Here is a 21061-nt window from a genome sequence, read left to right on the forward strand (position 1 = left end):
TGGGTGCAGAAAATGCTGACAAGAGAAAAATGGCCATGAAAGGTGTGATCTGAGGATGGAGTGAAAGGCTTCCTATCACCACATGCTTCTGCAAGGTGCATTCTTACCAGTCCTGTCCTGCCTCTTGGTTTTGGAGCCCGATCTAGTTAGGTGCTGAGTTGACCTGACTCCTTATCATCCTCCGTAGGAGCTGTGGATGTGCTGTGCACCTCAGAATATCTTTCACTGCTGTCAAGGATACAGAAGACTTTTTCTGGGATGCAGAGGAATCCCATCAAGTTACCTCTAAGTTCTCAAGAGAAATCCTAACAGCCTTGTTAAAAGCAGAAAAATTGCATCTCTTTCAGCTCTTTTGTCCCCAGAGTCGATGGTAACCTAAGCCCTACCTGTACTTCTGACCTCATAGTCTCACTTGCTTTAATTCTGTTTTCCTGAGGAGCTGAAATATCAATTCTATAGAATTGAAATGCCAATTAAAATCTGGCAAAGTACTGATTATTTTATGGAAGCATTCCCTGCAACCCTCCTTCATTTCCTTCTCTTGCTCCAAGTTAGGGAGCTTGCTTACACTGGAGAGGGTGTGAGGAGGTAAACCCAGATCTCTGCTCCCAAACATCCTGATCTCTCTATTCTCCTGCTTGTGTTTCTTGTTTTCACATGTGTAGTCTGCCTTCATTTACAGACCAGGCTTTTAGAAAGCTTTTTTCTTTATTTTAGCATGCTTGTTTTGTGAGAAAATGTTCTGTTGTGCTGCTCAGTTTCTGATTAGGAGTGAAGGTTGCTCCTGCTGCTGCAGTGGTGTTGGCTGCCCTCACTGGTCTGATGGGTATGGCTGACACCAGTCAGCTCCCCCCTGCAGACTCATGTGCTTTTCGTCTCTGCTTGTCAGCCTTTCCAGAGCTGGCAAACACATTTGCTTCTGCCTTTTGCCTTACACTTTATTTCCTCTGTGAGCTTTCTGCAGATCCCCTGGAGAGAGTGCCTCTATCTGTGCGCCATGGGGAGAGCTACAGCTTGCTTGGCTGTCAATATGTTGAAATCAGCTACAGGTCTGCATCCATGGCCAGGGAGTGCCTCAATAGAGGTTACTCCTGCTGAGACAGGAACAGTCATGAGCTTAGGTGGCAGCCTTCTCAGGAGCAAGGTTTGGCCTGTGTACCAAGGGGAACTGGGGAAATCAATGCCTCTTGCATCTCTGCCACTTCTATGCAGTGTGGTTGTTTAAACAGAAGGAGGAGGGAGAGTGTGTGCCTGCATCCAGAAATGCTAAGTATGGTCTGAGAAATTAAATCTACTTTTAGCAGCAGAATAATCCAGGAACCAAAGGATTATGCAACCTACCTCACAGAGCTTGATGTCCCAAGAGCCAAACTGAGATTGGTTATGGCTCCATTCAAGTCAACATGTTCCACCTGCAAGCAGTTTGGCCAAAGTGATTGTCTTGGGTTTTGTGAACTAGAGGTGCCTGTCAATGGGAATGCTGTTATGTTGCAACTCGTGTGCCCAGCTACTAATTCCAAATGAATCAAAGGACAGAGGTACTAAGGGAAGAGCTGTGTGGAAAGTGGGGAGCATAAACCCTGTTTTAGCTAAAAATTGGGAGGTACAAAGATTTCCCCGAGTAGAAACAATCGGCATCATTTCTTGCCCCAAGAATATGACAGATCTCTTGCCCTTCCTTTAGGCATCTTCTGACTAATATCAGATTCTGTGCTGTTACCCTATAATTTTACTTTAGCCTACATGGTACTAAACAAGGAGGATGTGTTAATAATCCTGTTTGCTTGTGAATTAATCAGAGCTAAACAGCATGTTTGGGACTGATTATAGAGAAATCATATGATATAAGAAAAATGAAAATATATTAGTTTCTGTGGTCAGTCTTGTTAGAAGTTGTATATATAAAAACAGTAAAAGTACTGTCTGTGAAAGCTAAAATGTTGCTGAATGTTGAAGGTAGAGTGTGAGGATGGAGGCACGGACCCAGAGGTAGAGTGCAAGCTGGATCATGTAGAGGAGCATCCTCTCTGAAGGGATGTGTGGGGAGGTGCCTTGTGGTTTGATGTTTTTCAGTTGTGTGCTTTTGAGGCATTAATCTTACTCCTAATTCAAAGGCTGTGTCATCTCATCAGGGATGATAGGGATGGAGTTGCTGTGAAACAACCATCTTTAAGCTGAATTGCTCTCCAGGATTTGTTTGTTTGTCTGTCTGTTTTTATGTTCCAGTGAGTGTTTCAGGAAATGAAAACACTTATGGGCTTGGAATTACATTGGAAAACCAGTTTGGGGTAATATGTGCTGATCTGGAAAAAAATTAGCAATGCAACAGTGAAAAATGGGATGATTTTGAAGAAAGACATCTTTGCAGCTTCCAAACTTGGCATGAAAATAGCACAGCAATTTTGCAGCACATGGTAGTTTGAGCTTAACTACTGGTGGATGGAAAGCTCTATGCAGTAGCCAGCTAGTGCAAAAGCAGTTGCTGATTTAAATAATTGCATTTTCTTAGCTTACAAAACTCCAAGGCATGCACTTTTAAGACTGACTTTGGAGCTTCTGCCTAGGTTGGTTTACTATAGTAGATGATTAACAAGCTATATTTTCTTCATTCTCATCCACTGAGACAGTCAACCCTGTGTCAGAGGCAAGACCTCTATAAATGTTCATGGGTTTTCCAAAATGCTAGGCCAATTTTATAGCATCTCTTCCATCTCAGCTCTAAATAGAATGGTGCCAGGGATTTTGGCTGCTGGGGTCAGAAGCTCATATGAAGGATCCTGGTGAGTGATTGGTGCTCAAATGTGACTTCTCCAGTTGACTCATTACACAATTCCACAAATACCTTCCTTCCCTCTGCTTTGAGTTGCACTTCTTTTTGATGAATACTATGAAAACATCCTTTCTTTCAGCCCCGCTGTGAGACTCAACTACTGTTTGTGAAGAACAGTGAAACTTTTGGGGGAAAAATGTGCTGTAGAGTTGCCAATTTACTTGTCAAAACCTTACATTTTGGGGTATATTCAATCAAAGTCATTTTTACCCATTGTTTGAGCAGCGACAGTCACTGAAAGTGAAAACAACCTTTCACACTTCAGCTCTTTTATCTTGTGACCAGTGCTTCCAAAAGTCTTATACATCTCAGTGTGCTTTTGTTATTACATAGCAGCGTCTTAAAGCTGTAATGTTGTCCTCTTATAATCATCAGCCAAACTGAAGCCCAGAAAGGCTTGTGTTTCTTTCAGACTTGTTATTTGTTCTTAAAATCTTACATAGTCTTTTCTTCCTGCATAGATAATACTTGGGTTTAATTGTATGTATACCAAGACAGGAGTGATTTACAGAGCATCTCATTACTCATTTAGGGCAGCACTTGCACATTCCAGCCAAGTTCTGTGACACATCCATGTGACAAACATAACCAATCTATTTTCATTGCTGTTTTATAGGTATGGTCGTTCATTTTAATTTCCTGGCCTGTGGTTGTTTTCATAATCTTGGCCATTATCCGTCTCAAATTCCCTCCAGAACCACAGCCAAACTGTAAGTAACTGGTTTGTTTTTATGTCTTTGGGATTTCGGTCTCATTTCAATGACTGATGTGTTAATTTGATGTGTTTTGTTACTTTTACAAATTGGGTTCTTTATAGTTTCCAGTGGAGATTTCCTGGAATGCAGAATGCTGTAAATAAAATGTGTGTGTTCCTCTGAGGTTGTTTCTATTTTATTTTTTCCAATTAGCTTTATTATTAGAAAACAACTTTAAAGCACTGTCTCCCTGAGAGGCACTCAGTGCTGTTGCTGACAGCAGTATGAATTTACATAATAAATTGATGGACAAGAGGGCAGTTGGTGGAGATCTTCAGTAAAATGAGTAAGGGCATAGGCTTCAGGTGTGATTATGAAGGTAAGGTAACAAACATGAGATTGGTCAACATGAAGGATTTTACCTTGTGTGTGTTACTGGCAAGAAGTACCAATTTAGGCAGCTTGCTACTAAGGCTCAGCTGAAGAGTGGTACCTTTTTTGGCTCCTGGGACCTGATGATGTAACTCTGTGAGCACTTTCTAGCAAGTCAAAGAACAGCTTTTTGGGTGGGTGAATATCTGTTGGTGGTTAAATGAGTGAAGAGTTTGCACAAACTGTTTTGTGCTTGCAAGCCTTACTTCCTGGGTCAAGAGAACACGTCTGCATTTCAGAGCATGGGTGCACCTTGATCTGCTCTAAAACACACTGATTTAGTGAGTGGTCACCGTCATCAGAAGCAGCATGTCCCAGCCCTGGGCACATTTGTTCATGAAGCGATATAGTAAAACAGAGCAAAGAGCTTATCCAAATGGAAGCCTCTTTCCTTTTCACAGTGTTAATTTTGAATTGGGTGAAATCTCTGATTCTGCTGTCTGTGGCCTCAGAAGTGCAGCCTGAAGGAAGGGGAGAGGAGTGAGTAAAAGGGCTGAGACCCTCTTTCCAGTGGTAGCCTGCCTTTGTGTTGGGAGGAATCAATCACTGAGCTACACTCTTCATTCATACACCCCTTCTGCTCAATAGAGGGGTTCCTTGTTGCAGACACCCTAAAAGGTATGCAAGATTCTTGCTTCATGTTGCACAGCTAGCCTGCTGAATCACATCCTTGTGCTGCAACACAAAGCTGTGAAGAGATATTATTGAGAGCCACAGTTTCCCAGCACAGGGTAGGAACAGGACCTCAAAAATTACCATGCACCAGGTGGTTGACAGGAGAGACACCAACAGGGACAACCTACATCAGGCTGTTGTCAACTTGATAAGAATAAAGCCCTGACATGGGCAACTTTGGATTTGTATATTTAGGGCAGGGAGACTGCTGCAGGGGGAGAAGAGGCAGTGTCTGGCAGCAGTGAGGGCAAGCAGTTGGCTTCCAGTCTTTGTAGCCATCAAGCGTGTAAAATACGGCTGTGAGGAATCTGCTTCCAGTCTTTGTAGCCATCAGGTGTGTAAAATACGGCTATGAGGAATCTGCTCTTGATTCCTCATAGCATGTATAACATGCTGGAAATACTCACCTCAGTGACATGTTATACTCTGATTAAAGTCATTGCTTCTGTATAATTTGTGAGAAACGGCCACTGTGAAAAATACTAGATATGCATTTAGGATAGCCCTTGTCCCAGAGAGCTTGCAGCCTAATCTGACTAAAAGTTTGTGTACCTCAGGTTGTAATCAGGGATGGGAAGGCTGCATAAATAACTATCAAAAGTGTCATAGGAAATATTTAATGGAGAAATATCCTTGGTGTCTTAGGGTGGTCTTTTGACTCAAAGCCCATCTCTGTTAGTAAAAGGCCAGTTATATCCTTTGTAAGTTCTCCCAGACTTGAGGGTGCTAAGGCCCTGGAAGAGGGTGCCCAGAGAAACTGTGGCTGCCCCATCCCCAGCAGTGTTCAAGGCCAGGTTGGATGGGGCTTGGAACAACTGGTCTAATGGAAGGTTTCTGTGCCTGTGGCAGGGGGTTTGAACTGGATGAGCTTTAAGGACCCTTCCAACTCAAACCATTCTGTGGTTCTATGCAATTCCCTTGAACCAGTTGAAGCAGGAAAGACAGGACGAGGTACTTTGTGAAAGCCCCAGGTCTTGCCAAGTGTGGAAATGGCAGTCCTCCCACGCTGCTCCATTGGTTGTGCTTTCTGCCCCAGATAAATCAAGTAAGAAGAATGTCAAGAGAGCCAGCTGAATGGTAAAATATGATTTTTTTTACTCTACATGGCTATTAGTTTGAATTTATATTTATTTGGAGCACTTTGGCTCTGGATGATTGCATCTTTGAATTAATGGATTAGAAGGAATGTTCTTAGGAAGAGCAAGTAGCTCTGTCAGTTGTGCTTTGCAGGAAAGGGGGAGATTGGGCAGGATCTTTGGACTCATCCCCTTTTCTTCCATAGGTAGATTCTATTTTGAGACAAGTATCACAAAGTACGCAAGTCTGTCTACCTTAGAAGTGGATAATAGTAACTCTCTATTGAAAGAGATGCTGGAAAATAATGATTGTGATGTATTCTTGTGATCCAGATATTCAGATACCACCTAAGAATCCCAAGGGGATGGAGAAGAACGTTAACCAGAGCATCAAACAACCAGTTTATGCTGCTTTTCTAGTTAAATAAGGATAGCCTCTTGACTATTAATAAATTAATTTTTTTTTGACACTTGAAAAAAATGTATCAACTTTTTGCTTGTAAAGCAATAGAGAAAGTATTTGTGAACATTCTTTTCTATTAGAACTTTGGACACATCTAGGAAAACTATTACAGGAGGGGGTTTTCTGTTCATCTTGAACAGGAATAAAATCCACTTTATGCTGAGTTCCAACACCTGCCTTAAAAAACACAACCATTAAGTAGTGATAAGAAGCTGTTTCAGTTCTGCTGTCATGAAATTACTGTAGGTGGACCAAAAAAGTCAAGAAGCCCAGAATCAATGACACGGAGATAGAAGGAACTACTCAAATGCTAAGTTTTGGGACCTTAGTGATAACCCCACAGAAAATCAGAGTCTGTAAGTTTCTCTCATGTATTGAGTGCCACAGAAATATCATGAAATCTATTACTTGCTCAGTTAAAATAGCTCAAATTGAAGACAGTAAGGTCTTCTGAAGGATGTCTAATACACATTCGATATATAGAGAAATTACCAAGCAAATATCAATCAAGAACGAGCAAGTGGCAAGAGCTTCCCACAAGAGCAAGTTGCTTTGAATGATGTGTAGTACCTAGTGCAAGGGGAGCTTGTGCCAGACTAAAGTCCGAAGGGAAATGCCATGTCAACTAAATGTCACCCATCAAGAGGATGCTCAAAGAAAAACTCAGAGCTGAAGAAAACAAGGAGCTGAAATCCATCTGTTATGTAATTTTCTTCACAACTAAAGCATCTAGAGGAAAAAAAACACCTCTCTCCTTTCTCCCAGGCATCTGTCTGATGATATATACCCAGGTCAGCAGAGATTGTTGTCAGGAGAAATTGGAAAGATTTCTCTCTGCATACCCAGTTCCTGTGATGATCTGAGAGTCTAACCAGACAAAATCCCTATCCAACTTACTATGCACATCACAGCTGTGGCTTTTTGACCTTGCTGTTACAGCATCTGTATTTGCTAGGAGGTATTGGGATGTGTTTTGTCACATACATGTAGAATAAGCTCTGGACTGGAAGCCTGCAGTGTGAAAGCCACTGAACTGGGTTTGATGGTATCTTCCAGTCTTCTGTGCCTCTATCACCTGTTCTCTGCAGCGAGTAGGGATAAAAGTCCCTTTCCATCACTACTGGTTTTTGCAAGGTATGGGAGCTGTATATGAGATACAATCTGTTCCTCAGGTCTCAACCCACTCAGTCTACAGAGAAGCCCAATTACACTCTGGCTTTAACTAGCACTGTTAACACCCTCCCTGCCTGCTTTCTTCCTTTTCTGTTCCCCTTCTTTCCCGTCTTGTCAGTTTGTCCTCGTCGTTATCCTCCACAGAAGCTCTTCTGGATGTGATTAGCAGTCCACTCACTCAGAAACCCTGCTCTTCAGTGCTAGACACCAGTCGGCTCTGCTCCTTTGGCTTTCCAAGGGACAGCCAGTAGGCTCTTAAAGCCATACCTCATTCTGCATAGAAAGAAACTGTGCTCTTGACTCTGGCCTTAAATCCATCAGTTCTGCCAGGGAATTTGTTCCCTGAACATTTTCAGTGAAAAATGTTCTCAGTGTTTCTCAGTGAAACAACTCCTCCCACAATTTCCACCTGGATTTCATCACCATTGTGGATACGCCTGCAGGGTGTATTGCATTCATTCAAAGGTATTTGTGATGGACTCAGTAGCAGTGCTCCACAAGGCTGCTCTTTGCAGCTAATATTTGTGGGGAATATCCTAATAGTTGAGCACTAGAATGTTGGCCAGTACCAGCATAGCTGCTGTGGTCTAGTTTAGAGCCAGAGCTGCATGCACAATTATGTAGGAGCAGCTTCTACATAACTACGTAGGAGCAAATACTCTGCTCTCATTCTTGACTCCAGTGCTCCTGGGAGAGGGCCCAGGAGAGGGGAGTCTCTGAACTACACTTCATCCAGTGTTACTGTGATAGGTAGCTAGGATTTGAACAGGTCCAGAATTGGCTGGGAAAATTAGTATGAATCACAGTGGAGATCTGAGAATCCTTAGGAGAGAGGCTGTGGCTTGTGGTACCTGCAGACACACCTTTTCTATGACTTCTTTGCTGAGGACTGTTGCCATGTTAGAAGTAACTGAGGCATAAATTGCCTTGGTTAGAGCAGTGTCAAAAAAAGGAGGATACTCTATATTGCTTAAAAGGATAAATGCAGATAGCATCCGCTTTCCCATAGCACTGAGGAAGCAGGTAAGGCAGCTGGTTGTGATGGGTGCAAGGTTCTGCCAAGCACATGACAGGCAGTGCCTGTCACTCTCCGTCACCCATGCCCCTTTGGCTGTTGCAGCAATGTGGTGGTAGATGAGTTCAGGGGGTGCTGCCCTGGGGGTCTGCATAACTAAGGATGTCAAACCACTTTCAGCTCTGACAATTCCCTGCCTCAATCCCAGCATGTTGCTCTGATGCAGAAACCCCTACATTGACTTTGTCCACAGTTTCTTCCAGGAACAGAGAAAGATCTTGAGCTGGGTTAATTCTCAACGTGAGTGATGGCTGTGTCTGCTAGTACATATGTGAGGGTAGATGGCATGAAGCAAGCTGACCACAGCACTGTTCTTCCTCTGAGATACCATCCTGGAGATGAGAAAGCTCTGAAAAGATGCTTGCACTTTAAAGGATTTTTTTTTCACAGTTGGAGGGACCTGAAATAATTTCTTTTCCTAATAGTATGGAAAAATGAATAGGTTACCATGCTAATTACAGGGAGTTGAGTTGGTGGCTCAGCTACATAGGCCACTCCATTCATTTGGAGAAGTCATAGGCATTTATGCAAGGCATAATCCATCCCAAGGGTTCAACCTACTCTTTACAAGTACATCAGACTTCCAGATCTCCTTCACCATTTGTCTGTGGTGGAGCAGCCCCAGTCCTCATTTTCCTTTACTTTGCTTCATTTTCCTCCCCTTCTTTTCTGTCAATTTTCTCCCCTTTTCCAAACACACACATCTCCACATCCCTGATGCTTTCTACAGACTCTTCCACCTTGTGAGGGGTGACTGAAGGACGTTTAGAGTTGGAGCTCCTGAGTTGCCACTGTTGGGGCTTTTTTCCTCCTTACTGAATTACAACAGGGCATTGGGGCAGTCACTTAATTCTGACTCCCTGAGGCAGTTGAATACCAATGGTGGGACCTAGAAATGCAAACTTATTTTCCAAACATGCTGAACAGTTGAGCTTGGGCTGAAGTGAGAAGTTGTTGATGTGTGTGTTTCTGGAAAGTTCACTTTTGTTTAAAGAATCTAAACCTGGACTCTGGAGACTACGTGGAGGCACTCACTATTGACACGTTGGTTTAGTAAACACAGCTTTTGTGCCGTTTGGGGCTTTTTTTTCAAGAGTCTAGATATGGATTTAAGTTTTTAGGTTCCAGGTTCTTGCTGGGAATATCCTGAATCTCTTCTCAGGTCCTGTTTGTGTAGTGCCCTGCTGCTTATTTAGACAAGAGCAAGTTGGCTCTATTGCAACAAGACCAAATTAGCCTTTTCTGCATTAAATACTGCTTGTAAAAGCCCCATAGGAAAAGGACTAGTGCGCAGTTTCTCTTCTCTCTCTCTTGGTGTGTTTGTGCTTCAGGCAGTGTAGCATCCCTCCACAATACAGTCAACCTCCAGTGCCGTCCCTGCTCATCAGCTTTGTCATTTCACCATCTCAACCCAAATTTGCAATACCTCTTAGGAGGTTTCCTTCTCCCTCCTTTGTTCTTTTGCTTGGTTTGGGGGTTCTTTCTCCTCCCTTTACTTCTCCCACTCCTTTGCAATTTTTATGCTCTCTGATCTTTCTGATATCCCTGATCAGTACATGAAACCAACACAATCACATTCAAGTGCTGATTTTGAATTTATTAAATCAGGGGGTGGGAGGTGAAGGTCTGTGGGAGAGCAGAAGTAGCTTTCCTGGTCTTAATAAGCATGGAAGCAGATGCTGTCTGCCCTGGGCTGGTCTTATTTAAAGAGCCTGAATTGCTCAAGGGAAGAATTAGGCAACGAAATGCTTCCACCATTGAGGCCATCAATACAGAGGAGTCTCGCAGTGAGTTTTCTGCTGTTTTGATCTCACTGTTGTAGGCAGACAGCTGAGGACATCGTGTTATTGAGACACTAGGGGAAACAAGGATGCTGTCGCTGTAAAGATGGAAAATGCAAGCTCTTGAATCTCCCCCAGCCACACTGGGCATCTTGGGGGGAATGGATTTATCTGGGGTCCTGCTGAACTTTCATTTTGAGAAACAGGATGTTGGAACTGGCATATGATTTCTAAATCAGAGTAGGCTGTGAGGTACACAGGGAAACTGATGTATGTGCAAGAGATGCAACATTTTTGTTACACAATTTATACAGGGGAAATAAGAAAATCCCTCATAATTCATATGAGGGAAGGAAGATGGCTAAGGGTGAGACTGCTTAAAGCATAATAGGAAGGCAGAGGGGGAATGTGCATTCTCCAGGGACACTGAGACTTGGCCTAACACCAGATTGCCATTACTAGCGTGTGTAGTGGCTTGTTTCACTGTGCTGTGTGCCGGTGTGACTCTGATCCAATAGATACTGAGGCCTTTTGGTGTCTTGCAACTTGGGGGTAAGCTCAGGGAACCTCTTCTTTGAGTGCTGACTGCTCAACAGGTGAAATTGAAGAAGTCAGTGGCAGTTCTGCTGGCTGGCTAAAAAGAGGGTGAAAGAGACTGCCTGCTCTCTCTGGAATGGGTTTAAAAATGGCTTTTATGATATGAAAGGCAACAGTGGAATAGGGAGTGCAACACTGAACCATTAGTTCTGCTCCAGCACTAATGTCTGGAGCATGTCTGAGTAATCCCGTTAAAATCAATAGGACTAATTACTCCTGTGGGCTTTGGAGACACTCCTCAAGATTGGGGCTGTACTGCCAGGAACTGTAACACTTACTGTCCTCACCTGTTTGTTGCAACAAGTGTGGGGCTAGCATGGGCATTGATCTTGCAGGTGTGAAAAGGGTAGAGGAAAGTCTCAGCTGGCATTTTCCTCCTGGCCCTGCTCCCTCATTCCCACGTAGCTATGGAGGTCCCTTTCTCCAAGGTCACATGTGAGTTTCAGTACACATGAATGTTACAGTGTCACAGCAATTCAAGTGCCATGGCAATTAAATATTCTCTAATCACAGATAAGGGATAGGCCAGTCATCTATTTGGGGCTTTAACCTGGTCTAGCAGAAGGTGTCTTTGCCCATGGCAGGATGTTTGGAATTAGATGAGCTTTAAGGTTGCTTCCAACCCAAACTATCCTATGATTCTATTAGGACCATTCCTCATGTGTGTAAAAAATACCCTGCTTCAAAATTGATCTTATCCCATAGATTTGATGGCGGGGTTTAGTGTTTGCAGAGAGATCAAAAGTCCTAGCATTATCATAAAGATTTTCTACAAAAAATAGGCAGCTTAATTTGTTACTGATAAACAGATGTGAACCAAGCTGGAAATGGGCAGATGCACGTAGTTGAAGAGGAACAGTATCGTCATCATGTCATGACACAGGCATGTTTGTCTTTGGCTGTTTAACAAATCAAAGGCATGAAGTTTAAAGTAATGCTGTGTGAGTACGGGAAAGATGAGAAAGGAGGTGAGAAGGTTGTGTGTACACAATATAGTTAAACATTTTGCTTAGAAAGTAGCAGTAAATATTTTCATTCTGTGTTGTGACTTCTTAGACAAATATAAATCACATCCGATAAACTCACTCTGGGTTAGACTCCCTGCTGCTGCTTGGTGATGACTGAGCGAGTGTGTCGGACCACAAAGCACAGTGTTCCTTCCAACACTCAAATCTTCAAAGGTTAAAGGTTTCTTCAGCTAGAATCTGAAGGGATTGAATCCAAGGGATCATAGAATCATAAAATGGCTTGGGTTGGAAAGGACCTAAAGATCATTTAGTTCCAACCCCTTGCTATGGGCAGGGATGTCTCACACAAGTCCGTGTTAACCAAGGGTCTGTCCAGCCTGGCCTTGAACACTGCCAGGGGTGGAGCATTCACTACTTCTCTGGGCAACCTGTGACGGCACCTCACCACCCTTACAGTAAAGAACTTCTTCCTTATATCTAACCTGAACTTCCTCTGTTTCAGTTAAAACCCATCATCCCTTGTCCTGTCGCTGCAGTCCCTGATGAAGAGTCCCTCCCCAGCATCCCTATAGGCCCCCTTCAGATACTGGAAGGCTGCTATGAGGTCTCCACGCAGCCTTCTCTTCTCCAGGCTGAACAGCCCCAGCTTTCTCAGCCTGTCTTTGTATGGGAGGTGCCCCAGCCCCGATCATCCTTGCGGCCTCCTCTGCACTTGCTCCAACAGCTCCATGTCCTCCTTATGTTAATTATATTTGGTAGCCACTGCCAAGTATATTTTTGTGAATGTGTCCAATTCTTTTATAAAGGAATGTCTATTTTTCAGCATACCGCACCCCATGGCAGTGAGTTCCACAACATTTTGGTATTTTATTTATTTATTTATTTGTTTTTTAAAAGTCACTTTCTCTCCCTTTTGCCTGCTACCTCATGATCATAATGTGTTTCTTTGTCCTTGTGTTGCAAGGGATGGTCATTTACTCACCCTTTTCATTGCTGATTATGGTTTTATTTATTTCTGTATCAAACCACTCTTTGGCCATCTTTTTCTTTGCTGAAGAGTCACAGTTGTTAAGTCTCTTTGTATGATTGAGCAATGATTGAATGCATTTTCACTTAAACACAATGCTTCCTAATGAAGCCATTTGCTCATTAGTGCCTCTAATTCACCGGTGAGGGAGCTGAGATTTGTATGGATTTTTTAAGAACTATGGAAGGACTTAATGCATAAGGTATATGCAGTATCAGAGTGTGTGAGATCTGAAGCCAAGAGAATCTTTTCATGGCCAAGAAGTTGTAATGATATGATACTGAACTATGGGAGGATAGAAAACAGAATAACTCACTATGCCGTTTTAAATTAATCGTGAAGGAGGAAGAAAATACAATTAATGTACCTACTTTTATTTAAGAAAGCCATTCATAATGGAAATCCCACATCTTTGATAAGGAATAAATGGAATATAGATTTTGTCTGGTTTTGCAGGATAGAGGGCAGAGCAAGGCAGGAAGCCCTGAAACCAGATATACAGTGTGGGCAGAAAAGGGAGAAGGAATGCATGGGTGATCTTTCGAAAGCAAAAGAAATGGTTGGAGTAGCTCCTTTTTATTTAAGGGGATATGTATGTTCAAATGATGGGGCTGCAAAATATCTCTCTTAGTAGCAGAGCTGGGACTGGGGAATTGAGGGAAATGAAGATGCTTAGCAGCACACTGGGTGAGCTGGTTGGTAGTTTACACAGGAGACCACTAGAAAATACTACCTGTTTCCTTTTCTTTGTTCTGATGTGGATAATAATAGCTGCTGTCCTCACAGCACTGATGTCCTTTGGCTCAGGCAGCCTCAGGTTGAAGGGAGTAACACTGGGGTTCATGGTGCTGTGCCTGTATTCTGTTAAAAAAAGCAGTTCCTTGAAGTCAGTGCCTGACACCTCTGCAATGAAAGCAGCAAAATCAATGTGGCAGCATCGAACATTGTCCAGGTAGATGGAAACACTTCAGTCAATTTCAATTAATCTTATTGATTGTAGTGAAATAGTACTTTTAATATTTCTTATGTGACATTTATTATTACCCTGACGTTTTTCATTGTTATTCTACCAAGCACCTTTACTTGAAGGAAAGATGTTTTGCTCATGTTGAAGGAAAGTATGTTGTAATTTACAATATTCAGGAAAGTAAGATAGTTTTCTTCATTTTATTTGGAAGCAAATGTGAAAATGCCAGGATTTCCAGTGGCATGCATGTATTATAAGTATCTTGTATTTATTAAGACTACTCTGCATGCCTTTCCTCTTCTCAGCTCTTGGAGATGTGGTTGGCCTGGCTAGATGATACTTGAGCATGGAGAACCAGCACTTGGCAGCTCTAAGCCCTTGGCCTCTTCTGCCCTTTGGGATTCCTGTCTTGTTTTCTTTAGGTTCAGTGTCCTTCTTTCCATGGTGATAGAAAATCAAAGGTCTCAGTGAGAGGGGACAGCAAAAGCCTCTGCACTTGGGATTCTGCTGCTGGCAAACCCAGGAGTCAGTCTTTACTAACAGAATACAGATCTGGGCTCAGATTTTGTTTGCAGACAAGTCAGTTTGACCAGAAATACGCTGGGGTGACCTCTCAGATATGGGGCAGCTGTGGGTGCACTGATGTCTCCCTCTGGGCTCATAAGCAGTGTAGTGGGACCCTCCGAAGGTAATTGTAGTTTTAGGAAATTCAGAGGTTTAAAGCTAAAGGCAGTGGGGAGAATGACAAATTATGCTGTGTTGTGAATCTGCTCTAGCGTGTGATGTAGGATCATAACGATGGGGACTATAGGTCTATGTAGATCCCTATTCCTTGGATAGGAATCCTATCTTCCTATCTTCTGCAGCATGTAGGAGGCTGAAGGGATTCCCACCAGTAGAAATATCACAAAAGTCAGTAATGGTGATGTTCTGTTTCAGATTGTGAAACTATCTCCATCAAATCCTGTCCTTTAAAATTTGAGGAGCTTTTGCAAATTCCCTTCAGTAATGTTTCATAGCTAGTGCTTATGTTGTGTACTAATGCAGCTGACGCGCTGGATAAATCCCAGCCAAGGTAGGGCCAGGTACTTGCAAGTGTTTCCTAAAGCACTGCAGGGAGTCAGGAGCCAACTTCCTCCCTGGCTGTCTACACAATGGTGTATGAGGCTGGCACAGGTAATGAATTTACATGTGTGGGCAGAGCAGCCTGTGTGGCTTTGGGGAGTCACATCTCCTTTCCACAAGCAAGGGGATGGAGGATGGAAAGATGGAGCAGGGAGGGCGTTAATCTCTTGACTCACCTTCTCATCAGTAGATTCCTTCCTCTGCAGGATGAGAAGGAGTTACAAGAAAGAACTCTGGGGCTACACCATGTTAGTCTGGGCCTCGGGCTCCTGAATCAGCCATGCTTCCTGCACAGTGCCTTATGCTATGGCTGCTCTGATCTTAGGCATGCTGGACAAAGGCAGCATGGTCAGAAGCTGAGCTTGCTGTGACTGTGCTGCTCAGCTTCTATTAAAGTCGTTGGCCTCTGTGGCCCTTGAAGGACAGGAAGGGCTTAGAGCACAATTCTATAAGCAATGACTGAGGGAACTGGGGTTGTTTAGTCTGGAGAAGTTCAGGAGGGACCTTATTGCTTTCTACAACTGCCTGAAAGGAGGATGGAGCCAGGAGGTGGCTGGTCTCTTCTTCTAAGTATCGAGTGATAGGACAAGAGGAAACAACCTCAAGCTGCACCAGGGGAGGTTTAGACTGGGCATTCTGAATAATTTATTCCCTGAATCGGTATTTACGCATTGGAACAGGCTGCCCAGGGCAGTGGTGGAGTCATCGTCCCTGGAAGTGTTCACAAACCATGCAGACGAGGCCCATAGTGACATGATTTAGTGGTGGCCTTGGTAGTGCTGGGGTAAAGGTTGGACTTGATGATCTTAAAGGCCATTTCCAACCTCTTTGTTTCTATAATTCTATGATTTTCAAAGCAGTATGAACAGGGAGACAAGTATTTGGTGGCTCTAATGGTGGTGAGGTTGACTGCTTGTCACCTGGGAGTGACAGACCTGTTACACCAGTCTGGCCACCCTGTTCTTGGTTCTGTGCAGCCCGTGTGTGAAGAACGCAGTGTGCACAGTATGTCCCCTTCAGCATAATCAGCTGTCACATGAGAAAGCAGGGGTGGAATTCATCTCCCAGTGGAGTGTGTCTGTGGAAGGGGTGCCTGCATCTGAACCAGGTGTTTAAACTTTATTTGGAGTCAGTGGAGATTTCCTCCATGTAGGCAGCAGAGCTAATGTAACATCAATCAATTTCATCACGATGCATCCTGTGTGTTATTTAAGTGCTTGACACAGAGGATGGTTATGCTGATACTCAGGGTTAAGAACCAGCATAGGACTAACTTACAGCAAATGGGAGTTCAACTCAGACATTTCAGATTTTTCTGCGTCATGGTCTGTCTTGAAGAACCTCCTTAATTCTCTAACTTCAGTCAGAGTCCAGGCCTCTTCCAGAAAACTCCCCTCTTCATTGCCAAGAACATCATGAGGTTACATCGGTTCATGCCTGCAGTGATTCAGTGATGGATCAGGCCCCATGGTTGTACCCAGGTTCCAGCAAACTGCTCAACATCTGATGTGAGTTTGCAAAGCCTCCTTGAATACTTCAATCACATCAGGCCAATGGGGTCTTCACAGGCATCGTGCCACTACCATGAGTAGCAGCACTTCCAAATTATAGGTCATGAATTCCTGTCTCTTTATTTTTCAGGCTGCTGTTCCAAAATAAAAAGCTAAGAAAGAACTGATACCATCACTGTGTTCTTATGCTGTACGTAAGAACAAGCATATTGCGAGCATCAGTTGCTTGTGGTACAGCAACTGATTGTTTAATTGTCCATTTTGGTCAAAGTGTTCCACCTTTAGGTCCAATTTTATATTTTTTTTTATTACTACATATATCTCAAGAAAGTGTCTTCCTCTGGATTTGTCAGGATCTCTTTTGTAATTGCCTCTACACATCTCACATTGCTCCAGAGAAGACCAGTGCTCCCCAAGCTCCCAGCCTCATCCTTTCATTCCCCACTCTGCCATCCTGCTAGGAGTTACACAGCTTTAGCTGCTCCAGGTCTACTAAGAGACATGGGCTTAGATCCTGGCCCTGGTCATCATTTGTAGATGTTCTTTACTGTGAGGGTGGTGAGGCACTGGCATAGGCTGCCCAAAGAAGTGGTAAATGCTCCAGTGTTGAAGGCCAGGTTGGACAGAGCCTTGGGCGACATACTGTAGTGTGAGGCATCCCTGCCCTTGGCAGGGGGTTGGAAGTGAATGATCTTAAGGTCCTTTCCAACCCAAGCCATTCTATGATTCTATGATTCTGTGTGGATGGCAGTGGAGGGTATAGCTGTTTCCTTCCGGGCTCCTACCTGTCTCATTATGGTTATGTTCTCTATCCTGAACCTCATGGCTTCCCAGGCCTTTGAAGCTTCATTTTGGTAGGGACGCTGATAAAGTGAGGTCTGTTGTGCATTTTTCGACTGGCAAGTAAGTCCATTTCCTGCATGGGAGTGAGGGTGCGGGAGATCAGAAGGAAGATGAGAGGGAAAAAGGCCATTTTGCGGGGTTGCAATTGGTAATCTCAAAGGGCAAAACATCCCAGACAGGGATGTTCCCACAAGGATGCTTCCAGATTAAAGTGCCCTACTCTAAGGTTTTGCTTGTGGACAGCTGATTAATTACACTTCAAAACCTGTATAGTGGTGTGTTTTGTCCTTTGGCCCCAACACCTGAAGGACTGCCTGCCTGTAGGGATAAGAAAGATCTTTTGCTCTCCTTGGTGCTCTGTGATTACCAGGAGCTGGCTCAGCCTGCTGTATAACTTCTGGTGGCCTGGGGGATGCAGTGAGTGTTGGGGGAGCTTCCCACAGCAGGCAGCTTTCTCCTCTGGCAGGGTATCTCCTTTCATTTTCCAGAGCAGTTCTCTGTTGAGGCATCCAAGAGAATCGCAGCACCACTCAAAATGGGTGCCTTTGACTCTGCAGGTCTCAGCAGAGCTCTGTGCCCAACACTCTCTGGCCTGAATTTGTGGGAACTCGTGCTAAACCATGAGCTTTCACATTCTGATCGAAAAATGCAATGCACACTCATGGGCTGTAACCAGCTGTGCTGAGGAAAGCTCAGGAAAGGCAAGTCTCCTTCAGGGAGACCAACAGTCATATCCTCATCTGGCACTGCCATTCCCTTTGGGAACATTTCTTGTTTGAGCACTGCTATAATTAATAGATGCAGTACAAATGCAGTATGGTGTCTTTGTTGGAGGGGTTAGAGACAAAGCTGTGCCAGGGTGAGAGTCACAGGTCATCTTTCAAGACTAAAGAGTAAGGTAATCTATTACCACAAGCCTGCCTGTGGGCCTTTTGTATATCTGGCTCCTTTCCATAGTAGAAATAATAGCAATGTCCTTTGCCAGGTAATTTTCCAAATGATTATTTTAAAGAATATGTTGCTGTGATCCAGCAGAAGAGGTTTGAGATTTATTAGGATGTTTGTCACTGAGAGGAGAAGCAGCTGGTGAACTCTGCGGGCTGGCAGTGAGCAGCATGGGGCAAGTGGCACATAAACTACTAAAGTCGCTAATTACTCAGGTCCACTCTGTGCTTGCAGAAATGGGAGACAGGGACATACATCTCGCCCCACAGTGCTGGCTGCCAGCAGCACAGGTCACCAAGCAGATGGTTCAGTAGCTGCTCTGAGACGGCAGGAGTCACAGAAGGGGTGATGGTGATAGATTGCTCCTCTTCCTTCTCTGGACGTGTCTGCACAAAGAGCAAAGGAGGCTTTCTGGTGCTATATCCATTGCCCCTTCCTGTGGTAAAAGCTGAGACAGAGCCCTCTTAGCAACCTGGCTTGAAACTGATCCAACAAGGACTTGGAGAACATGCTCTTATGAGTGCTTCAGGTTACTTTGGATGTATGCCTACTTTTATTTTAGTTTTTAAAGGTAGAATTAGGATATAATAAATAGGGTGCTTCTGTCATTTCTGGCCTGTTTCTTGCATTTTTGGAGTGGAGGGGGAAATCTGCAGTTGCTTCAGGGCCAACAGGTATCTTACAAATAGCTTGACTCTTTTTCTTATTAAAAAAAAGAGCCTTTCATGGCTTTGGCAGTGTTGAGAAAGTGTTTCTATTGGGATTTGGCAGATAGTGCTGCCAGGGTGGAGTGAAAGAGCCTCACTGAAACTGAGAATCAGTCTGTGGTTTGGGAAGAGAAAATAACACATACTAATAGAAACACATGGCAAAAAAAAACCATGCATGTCCTCATCATAATAATGACATTTTCTTTATCCTCCTTCTTCTAGGTTATCTTGCACCTCGAAACCTTCCTAGTGCAGGCTTCTTCCCATTCCTGCAAACCGTGCTGTGTGATTCAGATGCCAGATGTAAAGGCACACCATACATACCAGAAGATCTACTGCCAAGACTTAATGACATATCATCTCTCAGACTGTAAGGGGATCTAAATATATCTGGGTGTTTCAAGCTGTAAAGCAAAACTTGCTTTGAGGTGGAGGGAGCAGCCATCGATGTCTGTATGTACTGGTGTGTCTGTAACAGAGATCTCAGATACCTGTTATAACACAGATATAGTCTCAGATATCTGAACACTTAGAAATGAGAATATAGGCTTCAACATGGGGCACTTTAAAAATCTTCATACTGGGGACAGCTATCAGTAATGTGTCAATTGATCCAGGCTTGGTAGTAGAATTTTAGTCCCTGAGAGGAAAAATGCTTCTGGTCACCCAGACTAGAGCAAATGCACTTTTGTTTTTTTTTGGCATGATTGTGGCTCAGGTCCTTCAGGGTGTGAGTGGGTAAGATCTGCACCAAGAGCAGCCCAGCCTGCTGGTCTGCCACTGTGTCCATCAGCTCAGGATGCTTTGACTGGAAATGGCAAATGTTTCCAAACAGCTCTAGTTCGAGGTACATTTGTTCTGGAGAGACTGCTCTTTCAGTAGGTCCCCCAGGTGCCAGCCAGACTCAGTCTGGTGTCCTCTCTGGAAGCCATCAAACCTATTGGGAAACAGATGGAAATGAAGAAGTTTTTGCCCACGAAAGCATGTAGATTTGCAGCATGGAGCTGGCTGGCCATACTTTGTTGGAATGTCAGTTTGTTGAAGTGTTCAGTGGAGGCATTTTGATTTCATTGATATTTCAGTTGAAGCCAAGTAGCATATGCTTTGATACATGCCAGCCACGGTTGTTTGTATGTCTTTGCTGCCTGGTTCTGGGACACGCCTGAGGAAAATGCCACTCTGAGTCCTGGTTGTTCATCCAGAGCTGACAATCTGGGCATTTTGCACACAAGGTCCCTGGTTGCTCATCTTTGCTTTCAGGTGAGAGGCTGTTCAATAGTGGCTATGTCAGAGCCTCAAAACCTCCCTTGGCCAGAGCTTGAGAGTCTGAAGAGCTAAAGTAGGTCCCATAGTTTCCACTAGACAGCCCATTAAAAAGGGTGAGGGATCTTGGGGTGGGTTGCTTCTTAAGCGTCCTCTTTAGTGCAGAGGACTGGCATTTCCTGGGACAAGTAAATGGTCAGAATGTCTCCATTGGTTAGAAAGAATCTGGATGACTAAATATATGGATGACTGGAGGTGAATCCTAATCAAATTCAAGGTCACACAGCAGAGGAGCACAGAGCCACATAGAGACTGGATGCCTGGATTCACAGCTCTTCCCTCATTTCCTCATTGCAATTGTTTTTTCCTGGGCATGTTAAACAATGGTTAATTTGGGGTATTGAAATGAAGAAATGGGAACTTCTAGTGCCAAAGCTTGAGATTTTCCATGGGTTTCAATAGCTATAAACTTTCTGGGTTTGGTTTCTGTATAGCTGTTTAGGAAATAACTGTTTTTTCCTGCCAACTGAAAATCAAAGGATTTGGCTAAACTGTAGTTCAAGTCACATGAGTCATTAATAAGCATCTTGACCACTATTGATGCTAGTAGTTGGCTTTGTGAAGTGTCATACAGCTGTGTGTGTATACCTACCCTTGTGTGGTGAATGTTAGCCTTATAAATACACTGTATTCTACAAGAAAAAATCATCAACTATTAAGTAGCTATAGCAAAACTAGCAGGACAGAAGGTATAGCTTTGAATATAAAACCATGGGTGAGTTTGTCACAAAGGCAAACTATTTGAGCAGCGATCCTTCACTGTCTGGTTGTTGTATTATGTAATATTCTAGTTTGTAATATTCAGCTAATCCAGACTTTTTTATCCGCTCACACTGAAGCTCGTA

General features: G+C 43.6%; 1 protein-coding gene across 1 annotated transcript in view; it reads left to right on the plus strand.

The window, feature by feature from the left end:
* ABCA12 (ATP binding cassette subfamily A member 12) overlaps positions 1–21061 on the plus strand; it is a 90151-nt gene that overhangs the window by 600 nt on the left and 68490 nt on the right. Inside the window, exons 2-3 of the mRNA XM_061454449.1 lie at positions 3447–3540; positions 19116–19263. Of these exons, the coding sequence (XP_061310433.1) occupies positions 3447–3540; positions 19116–19263 (242 nt within the window). The remainder of the gene's footprint in view (positions 1–3446; positions 3541–19115; positions 19264–21061) is intronic.

Source organism: Pezoporus flaviventris, unplaced genomic scaffold (assembly GCF_033815535.1).
Source record: "Pezoporus flaviventris isolate CSIRO_AGI_PZ_B2104156 unplaced genomic scaffold, CSIRO_AGI_Pfla_v1 ptg000001l, whole genome shotgun sequence".
Taxonomy (NCBI): Eukaryota; Metazoa; Chordata; class Aves; order Psittaciformes; family Psittacidae; genus Pezoporus; species Pezoporus flaviventris.